The following is a 16,642-nucleotide window of genomic DNA, read 5'->3' on the forward strand; positions in this document are numbered from 1 at the left end:
TGCTATGTGCATTCAGATACAGACCCTTTAGTTTTGCCATTTTATTATTTATGTAACCTCCAGCCTTCTTTGTTGTTTTACTACTAGATTTGTACTCCCTGTCCCTTCCTGTCAAAGTCTGTTTATCATTTCCCACATTAATACCTTTCTTGCTTTTCCTCTACTCTTTTGACTTGCCACATCTTTCCACATTTGATCCCTTGCCCCTACTGTTTAGTTTAAAACCATCTCTACTTTCCTAGTTATGCGGCTTGTGAGAACACTGGTCCCAGCACAGCTCAGGTGTAGACCATCTCAACGGTACAGCCCCACTTTCTCCAGTACTGATGCCAGTGCCCCACAAATTGGAACCCACTTCTCCCATACCAGTCTTTGAGCCATGCATTCATCTAATTTTATGTACCCTATGCCAATTTACACACAGCTCAGGTAATAATCCAGAAGTTATTACTTTTGAGGTTCTGCTTTTCAATTTAGTACCTAGTTCCTTATGCTCTCTATGCAGAACCTCCTTCCTCATCCTGCCTATGTCGTTGGTACCTACATGGACCACAATAACTGGATTCTCCCCCTTCCACTGTATGTTCCTCTACAGCCCTAAGCAGATGTCCCAAACCCTGGCACCAAGCAGGCAACACAGCCTTCTGGACTCTTGCTCTTTGCTGAAGAGAGCAGTGTCAATCCCCTACACTATACTGTCCTTTACTACCACTACATTTCTTTTGGCTCCCACCACTTGCATGGTTTTCTGTACCACAGTACCATGGTCAGTTTGCTCATCCATCCTGCAGCTCCCACACTCATCCAAACAAGCTGAGAGAACCTTAAACCTATTGGACAATTGCAAAGGCTGAGGCTCCTGCACTCTGGGTCCCTTTACCTGCCTCAATCAGTCACACCCTCCTATCCCTGACCAAATCAGAAGACCCTATTCTAAGTGTTGTGACTACCTCCTGGTAAAAAAGCATCCATATAACTTCCCCCCTCCCTCATGTGTCATAGTGTCTGTAGCTCAGCCTCCAGCTCAATGACTCTGAGCCAAAGCTGCTCGAGCCACAAAGACTTACTGAAGGCGTGTTTGTCCTGGATCACACTGGGACTCAGGAGCTCCCACATGCTGCAGCTTTGACACCACCAGCTATCCTTAATATATTTTAATCAACTACTTAATTATATTATTCATTTTTTTTTTATATGTTTTATTAAGGCTACTACCAGTTTGAATACTATTTTAAAGCTTAGGACTGAAATAGACCTTAACCACTTACCAGATACTCACCAAACAGCTAGCTCCTTACCCTGTGTTATAGCAAGAACCAATTCCTACAGGGTGAAAAAAGTAGAAAAAGCAAAAGGAATGGAACACCTCCTCACTTAACTCCCCCACTCACCAAACCCCCAGGTATGTACTCAGTCCCAAAGCTATACTCATTTGCCTACTTAGCATTAAAGAAGCACTAAAGAATTATACAGCATTGGTTTTCAACCCACTGACTTCCTTAAAGAAATATTTCATTTGCTTCTGGACTCTGGATCCACATGAGCCAATGTTTATTTTCTCTGTGGTCTCTGCACTATAAATCTTCCTTTTCTGTATATTTCTCTTTACTGTCTGAGCATGGAGGCAACATTACAACCCTCCTCCTACATTTTGAGTGTATGAAAATAAATGAACCCTTTGAGTTCATCCTATCTTGAGTTTGCTGTGGGGTTAACAACAGAAAATTGGAATGCACCAAAACCGAGGGATTGGGGAATATGCCACCACTTATAAAGAGGGAAATAAATCAAAACACCATTCTGCTAATGGATGGATAGTGGGAGGAGAAATTAGTGCTGTTTAAATTAAACCTACTCCCCTCCTGTCCATAACAATTGCTACCAATGCAAGTGGCCATGAGCTACGCAGAATCTGCAGCACACAAACAGGCTGAACCACTGACCCTGTTTACACCAGTGTTTGTATTCCACACGAACCTCCTCCCAATCTAAGTACTTCCGACCATCACTATTGCTTTTCCTCTCCTGTAATGGTGTTGTAAATAGTGAGGAGGAAAGCCTTAGATTATGGGATGGTATAGATGGGCTGGTAAGATGGCAGAGCAGTGGCAAATGGAATTTAATCCTAAGAAGTGTGAGGTGTTGCATTTTGGGAGGACTAACACAGCAAGGGAATACACAATAAATGGTAGGATCCTAGGAAGTACAGAGGATAGAGGGACCTTGGTATATGTCCATAGATCCCTGAAGGCAGCAGCACAGGTAGATAAGGTGATCAAGAAGGCATATGGGATACTTGCCTTCTATTAGCCGAGGCATAGAATATAAGAGCAGGGAGGTTATATTGGAGCTGTATAAAATGCTAGTTGGGCCACAGCTGGAGCACTGTGTGCAGTTCTGGCCGTCACACTATAAGAAGGATGTGATTGCACTGGAAAGGGTGCAGAGGAGATTCACCAGGATGTTGCCTGGGCTGGAGCATTTCATCTATGAAGAGAGAATGGATAGGCTAGGATTGTTTTCCTTAGAGCAGAGGAGGCTGAGGGGGGACCTGATAGAGGTATACAAAATTATGAGGGGCATAGGGTAGATAGAAAGAAACTTTTCCCCTTAGTAGAGATGTCAATAACCAGGGGGCATAGATTTAAGATAAGGGGCAGGAAGTTTAGAGGGATTTGAGGAAACATTTTTTCACCCAGATGATAGTTGGAACCTGGAATACAGTGCCTGAAGGGGTGGTAGAGCCCAGAACCCTCACAACATTTAAGTAGTATTTAGATGAGCACTTGAAACGCCATAGCATACAGGGCTATGGGCCAAGTGCTGGAAAATGGGATTAGAATAGATAGGTGCTTGATGGCCAGCACAGACACAATGAGCTGAAGGGTCTGTTTCTGTGCTGTATAACTCTATGACTATGACTCTAAGTATATATGAATCGGTTCGAGAGCACACCAGTTGTGGCTTTAATTTCACTCTGTTTCGCTGAAGGCAAGCATTTTATTGTGGTGAGTTGAACAACGTTCTTAACTCAGTGACCCAGGATTGAACCTGGGATATCACAAGGTTAGAATCCCTCAGCTGAAAGTCACATCACGTTTTCCCCTAATCTTTTCAACACAGAAATCTGTAGATTGGAATAATGTAAAGTAACCAATGTAATAACCAACATGGACCATGTTTGGTGAACAAAGCAGTTTAATCAATACATTGTACTAAAATGGCTCAGAATGACAAATGCAGCTTATCCAAAGAATGTATCCATTTTAACTTATTCTCAGTAGTGTCAAAAAAACTCACTTTAGAGGTGCTGATAGGAATGATCATTCACCTGGCAATTCCAATCCAGGCCTGACCTGAAAAGACAGTCTCTTATCCTCACCCATCTTTATTTTTTCAAAACAACCATTTCTAGAAACAATTCTGGTCTATTTTGTGCAGTTTTACAAAATTATGACAGTTTTAAAAATACATATATAATCAGTATGGAATGTAATTTTTGCTAAAGATTTGACATCGGAAAGATTATGAAGATCCCTCAGCAAAGGCTGTATCCAGCGCACATTAAAGATGGTATTACACATATTGAGCAGTACAGGAATACACATTTGGCACAGCAAAGGAATAGAGAATCAATGTGTCTAATCTGAATCTGGGGAGTGTCAGTAAAATTTTATTGGAGAAAAAGCAACTTTTCAAATCCAAATGAGGTGTAGAGGGGGTCTGGACGAGAATCATATCAAAGCAAAAATTCTGTATCAAATCTTACAAGGCACATTGAATGACCAATCTTCAGTGTCACCTTCCTAGTTATATAAAGCACCTTCATTCAGAGGCCGAGTCCTTTAAATGGTCACTCCCTAACTAATTATGCTTTTGTCGTGGGGCTCCAGTAAAAACATTGTACGCTATGACAGTACTCTTCAATATGCAGAATACTCTCCATTTCCCTGAATGTGGTAACCACAATAACACTTAAGGAGCCCAGCATCATCCAGGACAAAGCAGTCCGCTTGTCTGAGTCCATCCACCAGGTCAAACATTCACTCTCACCAACATACAATGGCAGCAGTGTGTACTATCTACAAGGTGCGTTGCAGCAAATTGCCAAGGTTTCTTCAACAGCACCTTCCAAACCAACGCCCCCTAACATGTAAGACAAGGGTAGCCAAATGAGGTGTAGAGGGGGTCTGGATGAGAATCATATCAAAGCAAAAATTCTATATCAAATCTTACGAGGCACATTGAATGACCAATCTTCAGTGTCACCTTCCTAGTTATATAAAGCACCTTCATTCAGAGGCCGAGTCCTTTAAATGGTCACTCCTTAACTAATTATGCTTTTAGACACATGGAATCACCATTGCCCCCAAGCTCAGCTCCAAGGCACACACCATCCCAGCTTGGACATTTATTGCCGTTCCTTCATTGTCATTGGGGAGAAGTCCCGGAACTCCCTCCCTAACAGAACAGTGGGTGTACCTACACCACTTGGACTGCAAAGTTCAGGAACATAGCTGACCACCACCTTCAGGGGCAATTCAGGATGAGCAGTAAATGCTGGCCTTGCCAGCAACACCCATACCCCATTAATGAAGAAGAAAGAAATTAAAAACATCCTACCACTTCTGAATCACAAAAGCACCTAATATTATGATCCCCAGTATGAAAGATTAACTCAAGGGCTTTAAGATCTTCAGTTATCCCACAGTGGTTCCTCACAGTAGAGTGTTGGTCTTTAGGATTCAACATATTTTGCAACGTCGGTGTGGCTATCCCGAATGGAATATGGGGTCCATGCCAGAATCTGCAGAACTGCAATGCATATTGGAGTCAGGCAGATCAGGTAAAACATGGCCCCATGCAGATCCTGCAGAGCACTGCAAGGTAAAAGAACAAGGTCACTAATGAACTCTCAAACTAAATCAATAACTTGTATTTATACAGTGCCTTTAACATATGAAAACATCCCAAGGGGATAATCAAACAAAAACTGACACCAAGTCAAAAGAAAACAACTTTTGGACAGGTGACTAAAGGCTTTGTTGAAGCAGTGGGTTTTAAGGAGCAAGGACAAGGGCCAAGACAAGTGAAGGCATGGTCACCAATGATGGGATGAAGGAAGAAGAGGCCAGAATTGGAGGAGGGTAGAAATATCAAAAGTTACACAGATTGAAAAGGTGAGTTCAGAAGAATTTGAATACAAGGATGGAATTTTTTATACCATTTTGCTTCCAGTACTGTTACTGAAAGAAATTGAGATAAAAAGCAGACTGAGGAAGTTAAATTGGTGAAAACTGTACAAGACAGTAGAGATGAAATAATAGGAGTTTGGAGGTAATTGCCTCAATTCGCTACCTGTTCATTCATTAAGCCAGAGGCCTGGTGCAATCTTGAAGAAACAAGGACAAAAAAACTGATATGTAAAAAGAATTGTGTTTTTAAAAGATGAGACCAGAGATTAAAGCTTTTAGCAGTAACAATAGCAACTCGTTCTGTTGATCTTGTACATTCTTACCTCTGCTCTGAGTACGTAAAGTTGTCCTTCAGCTTTTCATAGTCAAACTGGTTAAGAATGGTCACTACCAGCATCGGAGCCAGTGACTGCGCTGGCTTAGTAAACAAAGCATTGGTACCAAATACCATGGAAGACAGTGGAAAACTATGAAAGAGATAACAAAATTGATTCTATTAAACAAGCAAAATAAATTGTTAAAGGTCAATTATGGTCATACCTTATGTCACTTTACTACATTAAATGTGCTATATAAAAGGTAGGTGGTTGTTGTTGTTTGGGAGCATCACAGTTTCACCTGATCCTATTATTTTCCAACAACACTTTCAGCAGGAGTCACTGAACATTAAGGATGGTCTCTTCCACTGTCAACTACAGCACAATAAATGCAGTACAGTAATAATTTAGTGTCAATACATTTCGATCAGATAATTTGAATTGAACTTTGATTTAAGACTCTGAATTATCCAATAATACAAATTAACAGCAGACTGTTGAAACCTGACCATCTAGTGTACAAAAACTTGTGAGATCTGAAACCTCCACAACTCCAAAATTCATTACAAGACAGAAATCCAGACACCAAATCTACTCAGGAAAATGCAAATATACTGGCGTTAATGTCAAACAGTGGACAACTGTTACCATTTCCACTTAGAAAGTGAAACCAGTGAGCGAAGGCTAGCCTTACCTGCGTTTATAATTCCGAAAGTCAGCATCAATAATATCAGCTAGGGGCAGATTGAAGAGACTGAATGTGGCAGATACCATCACCCTAATAGGGAAAATGATAACATGAGGATTAGATTAAAATATCCTTCTGAAAAATAATGCAGTCAGAACAAAGGGTGTCTCCCAAATGGAAATGCAATTGCCCGAAATCCTATCCAACTATATTTCGATGCTTTGTCTGTCTTAAAAACAAGCATAATTCAATTTTTTAAATAAATATATAAGCAACATCACAGTCATGTACTTGAATACTTGAAATATAACTGAAAGGCACCATCTTCTCCTTGCTTAGCCCTCCCCCATCCACACCAGGCCAAGGCTCTCCAGCCTTCATCCATGCCGGGCCATGGCTCCCCACGCCCCATTCAAACTGGGTACAGTCCCCTATTCCCAAGCCCTTACTTGGAACTTTGCTTAAATAATCATTCACAGGTTCTTAGCGAAAGGAGCTCCAGTTTGAGCATCTAAAGCATTCTCCACAGCAAGCCAGAAGGGCCCCATTGACCCAAGGGTACCAGACAGTAACCTAGAACAGGCCAGTCTCTGATCAGCTTGCTATCTGGTTTGGCTCCATCCCTGTACTTACTCACAGTTACCAGAGTGACACATTCCATTTCAGTTCCAACCACAATAAACTCTGAGCAGGAACAGTACAATGCTCACTTTGAAGCAGAACTGAATCCACCCATCCCTATGCATGGTTCCATGGCATGAAGTGACAAATAAGGCGGATGAAATACACACACACAGATGTAAAATTCATTACTTACATGTTTGCAACGAGGAAGATAGACAACAGATAGTAATGACTAGGGCCCAATCCCAGCATGACTGTTGCACTCAACAGTTCCGAGTAGAAGACAAACAGGATGATTTTGTAATAGCCAAACTTCCTCAACAATGATTGACTACTGAGAATCAAAAGCTGGGAGAAGAGAGAATGTGTCCAATGATTGGGATAGAGCAAATTGCAAAACAGCTGAATGTCCAGCTATTAGTGGCATATAAGCAATATATACACACACACACAAAAATCCTGTCAAGTCTGGGATTACAAAACTCTGTTTATATCAAACCAAATAGCTATGTATATACATTTAACATTTATGTGCAAATTGTATAATTAATAACTGTACTGGGGTGGGGAGAAGAGAATATTTTATCTTTTTGTTTATTTCTCAGCCCTCCCCAGGGTCCGAATATCCCCTTGTATGGCCCGGTGTCAAATTTTGTTTCATAACACTCCTGTGAAACACCCTGGGATATTTTACCATATTAGAGGAGCTATATAAATGCAAGCTGTTGTGCTGCACAGCTTCCCATTGCCACACTCTCACCTCAACCCACAAGTTCCAGGTGTACAAAAATGGAGGGAATAACAGGCAGGAAAGAGAACAACAGTGTTAAAGAATTTTGGATTTCATTTGATGGTGGTCGATTTGGGTATATCAAGCACCTGGTCCGGTGCGGAGTTCACAGAGACCAGGAATATCTCCATCAAAAGATACTGTCATTGGGAACACAAGTTACCTCAGTTAGATTCAGGTATGGAAGGAAAGAGAATATCCATTTTCCCACTCATGTTCATTAACATTCATCCAGTGATCAATGAGTGTGCTAGAACATGGTCAGAGCCAACCAAAGCCCTCCTGCTTCCCATGGATGAATTGCTTTCTAACACCCAGGGGGTAATTTTACCCTTATTCACTGGGTGGAAACCTATGGGATCAGGTGGAATGCTGATTTTATGCTTTGGTCAATATTACTCATTGACTTCAATGGACAGCAAAATCAGGCGGGGTGTAAATCCAACATTGCTCCCATTCCCACCAGTTTCCTGATCGTGGGTTTCTCACCTGGTGAGTTAGATAAAACTTCTCCCCCCACCTTACCCACCTCCCCAGTATCTCAAGAAGAGCAACCATTTGGATGCATCAGTTCTACAAGTGCCAGACCCACACAACTGCATGAGACATCATCTTCAGGAGAAAGAGGCAAGGAGAGAAAATTGGAAGAGAGGGCAAGACAAAGAGAACATACACAAAAAACATTTTCTGTCGCAGCTACTCTGGGATTACCTGGGGACAGATGAATCCAGCTCCATACATTATGCTCTTTACAAAAGCTGGAAGCAGGTACTGTGGAATCAGATGATCTGCAAATATCAGCATGAAATTGTTCAGGAATGCCAGGTAGAAAACCTGGAAAAAGTTCATGACAATGAAAAGCAGGAAGTTCTTTTGCATTACAATTTGTTTGGTCAGGTAGAACACAGAAGTCCAAGAGAGATTGGGGACATTCTCCACCTTGTCCTTCTCCAGTCTCTCCACTTGCTCATACTGACTGAAACAGTGTAGCCCGCTGTAGTACATGCATCCAAAGGCCAGCATGGCAACACAAAGGACAAATACCTGGAAGTTGAAAATATTTTCCATGTTATCTGAGATAAGGCCACAGAAAAGGACGCTTGAAGATCCGACCAAGGATGCCACTTGGTTGTATTTGATGAGCTCCAGTCGGTTCTCGTGTTTGGTTGAGATCTCAGCAAAGAGTGCGCACTGTGCCAAGAGGACAAATGTCAACATCCCATCATAAGCACAGAGAGCAACGACCAGCTGCAACCCACACAGCCAGTCACCTTCCTGGTAGTCACGCCATGGGAACCAGGGCAGAAGGAAGGCGATGGCATAAAACGGTGCACCATACAGTATGGAGAGACGCCGCTCAGCACAGCATGAAAACTTGGCGTTATCTTGAAAGTAGCCAAAAAGTGGATCATTGAAAGCATTCCATAGCATGAAGACAACCTAAAAAAAATAAAATACTTTTCCATCTACAAGTTATGATGATCCGGAAAGTGCTGCCTGAAAGGACAGTGGAGCAAATTAATTAATAACATTCAGAAAGGGAATTGGTTAGATGTTTGTAGGAAATAAAATTTGCAGGACTACAGTGAAAGGACAGTGGGGTGAATTGAATAGCTCTTTCAAAGAGCTGGCACATGCTGAAATGGCTTATTATGATCATAGCGCTGACCAGTGGTTCATAATGATGTATCAGATTATAATCCATCTGCCATAACGACAGTGTTTAAGAGTCTAGCCACTGAGTGTGAGCAGACTTATCATCACTGAGGAGCCTTGGCTGATATCCACATACCCAACGTTTCAACAGCAGATGTTGAATAACTGGCCCAAGTGGTCAACCCATTCAACTACAACATGGGAACATTAAAACACAGCCATTCTGATTATAAACTGCGCCCTTCATAAAGTTGAGGTTTAAACAGCGTTTCGACCTGATGCAAAATTCCCAATTCCTTGGCTATGTCGGAAATTTGCAAACCTGCTCATAGCCCTTGCCAATGCCATTCTGGAGGCAAGTGCAAGAACATTAATATGACAGGGTGAATGACTCAATACTCCCCCCCCCAATTTGTGAACAGTCATTCAGTAAATCTATCCAAGTACATGACTTGGAAGGAACTTAGTACCTAGGAAATGGCTATCACAGACTGATAGGTAACAATGCTGGCAATAATTTTCAATACCTTCCTGGCCACAGGAGAGGTGCCAGAGGACTGGAGGACAGCCAATGTGGTATCGTTTTTCTAGAAGGGAGGGAGGGATAAACTAGGGAACAACAGGCCAGTCAGTCTAACCTCAGCGGTGGGGAAACTATTGGAAGCAATTCTGAGGGACAGAATTAATCTACGCTTGGAGAGGCAGGGATTAATCAAGGACAGTCAGCATGGTTTTGTTAAAGGGAGGTTATGTCTGACCAATTTGATTGAATTTTTTGAAGAGGCGACCAGGTGTGTAGATGAGGGCAATGCATTTGACGTAGTCTACTTGGACTTCAGCAAGGCTTTTGATAAGGTCCTGCATGGGAGACTGATAAAGAAGGTAAGAGCCCATGGAATCCAAGGCAGTTTGGCAAATTGAATCCAAAATTGGCTGAGTGGCAGGAAGCAGAGGGTGATGGTTGAAGGGAGTTTTAGTGACTGGATGCCTGTGTCCAATGGGGTTCCACAGGGATTGGTGTTGGGTCCCTTGCTATTTGTGGCATATATATACGATTTAGACTTGAATGTAGGAGGTCTGATCACTAAGTTCGCAGATGACACGAAAATCGGTGGGGTGCTAAATAGTGAGGAGGATAGCCTTAGATTACAAGAGGATATAGATGAGCTGGTCAGATGGGCTGATTAATAGAAAATGGAATTTAATCCAGATAAGTGTGAGGTGACGCACTTGGGCAGGACAAACGAGGCACAGAAAAACACAATGAATGGTAGAACCCTGGGAAGTACCGAGGATCAGAGGGACCTTGGTGTACATGTCCACCGTTCCCTTAAGGTAGTGGGACAGGTAGATAAGGTGGTTAAAAAGGCATATGGGATACTTGCCTTTATTAGCCAAGGCATAGAATATAAGAGCAGGGAGGTTATGCTGAAACTGTATAAAATGCTGGTTAAGCCACAGCTAGAGTATTGCGTACACTTCTGGAATCCACATTATAGGAAGGATGTGATTGCATTAGAGAGAGTGCAGAGGAGATTTACCAGGATGTTGCCTGGGCTGGAGAGTTATGAGGAGAGATTGAATAGACTGGAATTATTTTCCCTGGAGCAGAGGAGATTGAGGGGGGGGCATGATTGAGGTGTATAAAATTATGAGGGGCATAGATGGGGTAGACAGGAAGGAACTTTTCCCCTTGGTGGAGGGATCAATAACCAGGGGGCATAGATTTAAGGTGAGGGGCAGGAGGTTTAGAGGGGATGTGAGGACGAATTCTTTCACCCAGAGGGTGGTGGGAATCTGGAACTCTGGAAGGGTGGTAGAGGCAGAAACCATCATAACGTTTAAGAAGTATTTGGATGTGCACTTGTGATGCCATGGCTTACGAGGCTATGGCCTAGTGCTGGAAAATGGAATTAGAACAGTTAGGTACTTGTTTGACTGGTGCAGACTCGATAGGCTGAAGGGCTTTTTCTGTGTTGTAGACCTCTACGACTATAACTGACAGAAGGTGCATTTGAATGTCAACAAACAGCATCACTGCAGTGCCTCAAACATGATACTTTTTAAAATGGAGACATGTCAGAAAACTTAACACTCACTTGTGCCTGGTGGAACATTCCTTCAGAAATTCTGTATCGATTTAAAAAGAGCTTCACATAATAGAAGCTAAACAGGCTGTTCATTAAGCCAGATCCGAGTGTTGTCATGGAGTAGGCAAAAGCTTTCTGCTGAATCCCCAATGAAGTCAGCTTCATTCTCTTAGCCATAAGATTCACTAGCTGAGGTTGAAAACGTTTCCTGTCTGCACCTCCACATCCACTTGTGTAAATATGAACCAAATCAGTTCTCGGGGGAAAAAAAAGATTTGAATTTATATAGTGCCTTTCACAACCACAGAACATCCCAAAGCACTTTACAGCCAATGAAGTAATTTTGAAGTGTAGTCAGAGTTGTAATGTAGGAAACATGGTAGACAATTTGTGCCACAACGAGCTCAAACAATGATTGCTAGTGACCATATCATCTGTTTTAGTGATATTGGTTGAGGAATAATTATTGGCTAGTACACTGGGGATAACTTGCTGCTTTTCTCCAAAATAGTGCCATGTGATTTTTTTTATATCTACCAGAGAGGCAGATAACATTTAACATTTCATCCAAAAGATGGCACCTCCAACAGTGCAGTATTCAATCTGTACTGTTCCAGAATGTCAGCCCTGGTTTTTGTGCTCAAGTCCTGAAGTAGGATTTGAACTCACAACCTCGAGACTCAGAGGTAGGCACACTAACTGAACCACGGAAAACATGTTTCAGGTCCCTGAGAGAAGAATAAATTTACACTATCTTCAAATTTAGAAAACTTTGGATGTTAAAGCACACAAAAATCACAACGCTAATAAACCGGCCAGATTAGAATATACAAGTAGAAATCTTCACTATACACACTCAATGCATGGACATATTTTGATTCGCACAGTTTGTGTTTATAGGATGATTATTTTTGCTCAAGATTCATGTAACCAATAAAACTAATTTAGCTTTTGTTCCACCAATAAATGAGAAGTCAAAATATACATGAGTGTTTTGGTAAAGTTCCCAAAAGTGAGTTGTTGGAAAATTGAAAAGGAAAATTGGAATCAAATATTGGAACCTTACTTCGGAATTCAATTATTACAAGCTTTGAGCATCCAGGTTACTAGGCTGATAAACCAGATCAGTCATCATTGTCATAAATGTTTATATTCTGTTTTCAATTACTTAAAAATATCAAATTGCGTCTTTGATCAAAAGATTCAATTGCCTTGTTTCCTTTATTTAATCAAGATTGTTGCTACATTGAGCAGAAAAAAAGTAGTGATCAATTCATGCTGTCTCTACTGTACACTCTGGGAAGTATCACTCAGTTTCCTGATATCAAAGTCTTGCTGGTCACAACACCTAAAGGTCAAAAAGCTGAGCATTGAAATATTAGGGGGGGTTGTTTCAAAAGCTGTTGGTCAGTACAATTGTCATATTATCACCATCCACTGTCTGAGGGACAAGGCCATAAAAGGTTTATGAAGCTGGAAACTGGCAAAAATTAACTTTACAGACAAAAAAAAACTTTATTCAGCAAGCTTAGAGATGCTTGCTTCATTCAGGGTGTAACTGACCCATTGCGGATTCTCTCTCCACACATTTTTGGTGCATTATATTTTAAAATTCTACTGCTTATTTGTAAATAAATATTAGTTACTTTAGTCTGTAAACCTCTGATCTAATTAGTAATAGTGAAATTGACAGTAGAATGCAAAGATAGAACCGAACTGTCAATGACAGAACAGAATGCAATGGTTGAGGAAAGGAAATCTAGAGGAAAAAAAATTACAAAGGAAAAACTCCCTCATTGCAGAACTTGAAACTGTAAAACAGCAGGAAGATCCTGTATTTGATACAATCAGGGCATAGGCTAGGACACCAGCACTGGTTGCAGTATCTATGGACTGAGGTAGAAAATTCAGTGCGATCAAATGCAATCAGCAAGACAATCAAATTTAATTCATTTCATAATGGTAACACTCAAAAGCCAGGCTCACAACTGAAGATTGAGCAGCTGCCCAGCAAAAGGGGATCCCAGCAAAGAGGATAGGGTCATAGATTGTTGGGGTGGGGTGGTTGGATGGGTGGGGGCACTAGTGGAGGGAATTTTCTTGGAAAAATTGCACCACACCTTCAATATGCAACATTAGGACCCACCCTGCCTGTTGTGCAAATTTGCTCACCTCAGTGAAGTGACCTCTTGTCCAAGGCACTTTATGAAATAACAGCTCCTAGCACATTGTCTGCTGCCAGATGATTAATGCTGCCGCCAGATTCTTCCACCATCCTGGTTGGAGGACAAACTGAACCTATTGTGTACCTGATACAAGCAAAAACAATGTAGAGAGAGATTCTGAAATCACAAACATTAGTGAGATTTTAATAGATGTGGCTGATGGTTTTGAATTTGTTCACCACAAGTCCAGTTTCTTTTGGTTAGGAGTGAAATCATATTCCTTATGGTTGGCTTGAAATGGCCGCTGTGGAGGAACCTTTCAAAGACAATGCATTTTTTGCATAGCATTGCCTTGAAGATTAACAGAGGGAGTTTGCTCAGAGCCCTGGCGGATATTTATCCCTCAACCAAATTCTTTTACTGTCACTGGATCAAAATACTGGAACTCCCTTCCTAACAAAACCTTAACTGTACCTAAATCATATGGACTGCAGCAATTCAAGAAGGTGGCACACCACCGTCTTCTCAAGGGCAATTAGGGATGGGTAAATGCTGGCCAGTGTCACCCACATCCTTTGAAAGAATATTTTTTTAAAATCACATTGCTATTGATGGGATCTTTGTGCAAATTGGATGCTGGGTTTCCTGCATTGTAAGTGGCTACAAGTTGGCTGTAAAGTACTTTGCAATGTCGTGAAGTTATGAAATAAGCTGTACAATTACAAGCCTTTAAAACAATATCCATAATGCTGCTGCCTGAACTGCTCACCTGAGACACGCACTCTTCATAATTCCATTACATTTTGCAACTGGGACCTGACCTTATGTTTAACAACTAGATTAACCACCCCCTCTACTCCACCCCAACACCCCCCCCCCCCACCTCCCCACAAATATCCTGCAATGTTAAAATTACTAAAATATGATCTCTTCATCATCAGGAGACTACCATTTCAGACTGTGACTACCCTAAAGAGAGATGAAGGACATAGGCATGATGCTTATCATTGTTTTGGACTGTCCCTGCTCACTCTTTCATTGACATGTGAAATGAAGCAGCAAGCTCCCACACAGCAACAATGAGCATATAATCTGTTTTAGTGATACGAAAGCAGTTGACAGTTTCCATCTCCACAGATGCTGCCAGACCCATACATACTTCCAACATTTTCTGTTTTAATGATGTTGGTTGAAAGATAAACATTGACCTGCAAACTGGCGAGAACTCACCCTCTTTTCACCTAATAGTACCCAGTACATCCACCTGGGAGGCCAGACCATAACTCAGTTTAATGTCTCATTCAAAAGACAGCACCTCTGACAGTACGGCACTCCCTCAGTACCGCAGCAGAGTGCTAGCCTGGATTTTGAGAGACTTGAACCCACAACCTTCTGACTCAAGAGGCAACTTTTCCGCCCACTGAGTTGACGACTGACGCTTAATAGAAACGAGTGGGTCTAATTGAACAGCCCTTCAAAGAGGCAGCAAAGACACAATGATCTGAATGGCCTCGAGCGGTAAGATTCATCATGAAAGAGAACACTCCTTCCTCGCTCCAGTCCAGAGTGTCGGCACTGAGCCCAGCTCCGTATTACTATAATCAGTTGCCGATCACTGAGGAAACATTGTTTCTCCTTACACAGCCGCCAACCGCAACAATGTCTAAGGCAGCAACTCTACTCCTTCCCCCGGCTCCCGAGCGCGAAGGCGATGGCGTAAACGCCACGCATCACCCCGCCCAGCCCAGGTACTGGCGCTCTCCAATTGGCTACTCTGTGAACAGCACGTGGAAGTCATGGACCAATTAGATGGCGTAGTCGGGGCAGTTATATTGCAGCACCTGTTTCAGATTCCGGGACCCGATCCTAAAGCAAATGAAGTATACTCAGTGCCACACACCCTCACACGGACCCACACACCTCTGTTTGCCTCTCTAGGCGCACAGTCCCACACATCCTCTCAGAGAGAGGCACACAGTCCCCCCCCGCCCCACACACACACACACACACACACAGTCCCACACATCCTCAGAGAGAGAGAGGCACACAGTCCCACACATCCTCACACAGAGAGAGGCACACAGTCCCACACACACACACACACACAGGCACACAGTCCCACACATCCTCACACAGAGAGAGGCACACAGTCCCACACACACACACACACACACACACACACAGAGTCCCACACATCCTCAGAGAGAGAGAGGCACACAGTCCCACACATCCTCACACAGAGAGAGGCACACAGTCCCCCCCACACACACACACAGGCACACAGTCCCACACATCCTCACACAGAGAGGCACACAGTCCCACACATCCTCACACAGAGAGAGGCACACAGTCCCACACATACTCACAGAGAGAGAGGCACACAGTCCCACACATACTCACACAGAGGCACACAGTCCCACACACCCTCACACAGAGAGAGGCACACAGTCCCACACATACTCACAGAAAGAGAAGCACACAGTCCCACACATACTCACAGAGAGAGAGGCACACAGTCCCACACACACTCACACAGAGAGAGGCACACAGTCCCACACATACTCACACAGAGGCACAGAGTCCCACACATCCAAACACAAAGAGAGGCACAGAGCCCTACACACCTTCACAGAGAGATACACACTATCCCACACACAGAAAGACACACACTGTCCCACACATCCTCACACAAAGAGACACATACTGTTCCACACACCCTCATACAGAGACACACTCTGTCCCATTTACCTTCACACAGAGAGGCACACACTGTCACATACATCTTTACACAGAGGGACACACACTTTTCCACACACCCTCACACTAAAGGAGACACAGTCCTGCACACAATCACACTAATTGTAGAAAAACACATTGACAAACATCCTCACACTAAAGGAGACACGCAGTCCCACGCTAATTAGGGAGACACACAGTCCCACACACCCTCTCACAGAGAGACACACAAGTGTTGCACACCCTCACACGAAGGACACTCACAGTCCCTCACATACCCTAACCCACACCCCAACTCTTCCACTAAGTAGTCACATACCTCCACACCAACCCTCACACAGACAGAGAGAGGGAGGCACACCATACATTAACGCATATGCC

General features: G+C 42.8%; 1 protein-coding gene across 2 annotated transcripts; it reads right to left on the reverse strand.

The window, feature by feature from the left end:
• Positions 1 to 3,180: 3,180 nt before the first annotated feature.
• mfsd13al (major facilitator superfamily domain containing 13a-like) lies at positions 3,181 to 15,247 on the reverse strand. Of its 2 annotated transcripts, none has more exons than XM_041205670.1 (8): positions 15,166 to 15,247; positions 13,533 to 13,669; positions 11,370 to 11,616; positions 8,326 to 9,054; positions 7,018 to 7,172; positions 6,207 to 6,290; positions 5,519 to 5,662; positions 3,181 to 4,880 (listed from the first exon to the last, which is right to left on the reverse strand). In XM_041205670.1, the coding sequence occupies exons 3-8, from the start codon at positions 11,535 to 11,537 to the stop codon at positions 4,739 to 4,741; spliced, it is 1,422 nt and encodes a 473-aa protein (XP_041061604.1). In that variant the 5' UTR covers positions 11,538 to 11,616; positions 13,533 to 13,669; positions 15,166 to 15,247; the 3' UTR covers positions 3,181 to 4,738. The 2 variants fall into 2 exon arrangements, with proteins under 2 accessions (XP_041061604.1, XP_041061603.1); XM_041205669.1 differs by having other exon boundaries at positions 14,756 to 15,227.
• Positions 15,248 to 16,642: the final 1,395 nt, after the last annotated feature.

This window comes from Carcharodon carcharias, chromosome 15, assembly GCF_017639515.1.
Source record: "Carcharodon carcharias isolate sCarCar2 chromosome 15, sCarCar2.pri, whole genome shotgun sequence".
NCBI lineage: Eukaryota > Metazoa > Chordata > Chondrichthyes > Lamniformes > Lamnidae > Carcharodon > Carcharodon carcharias.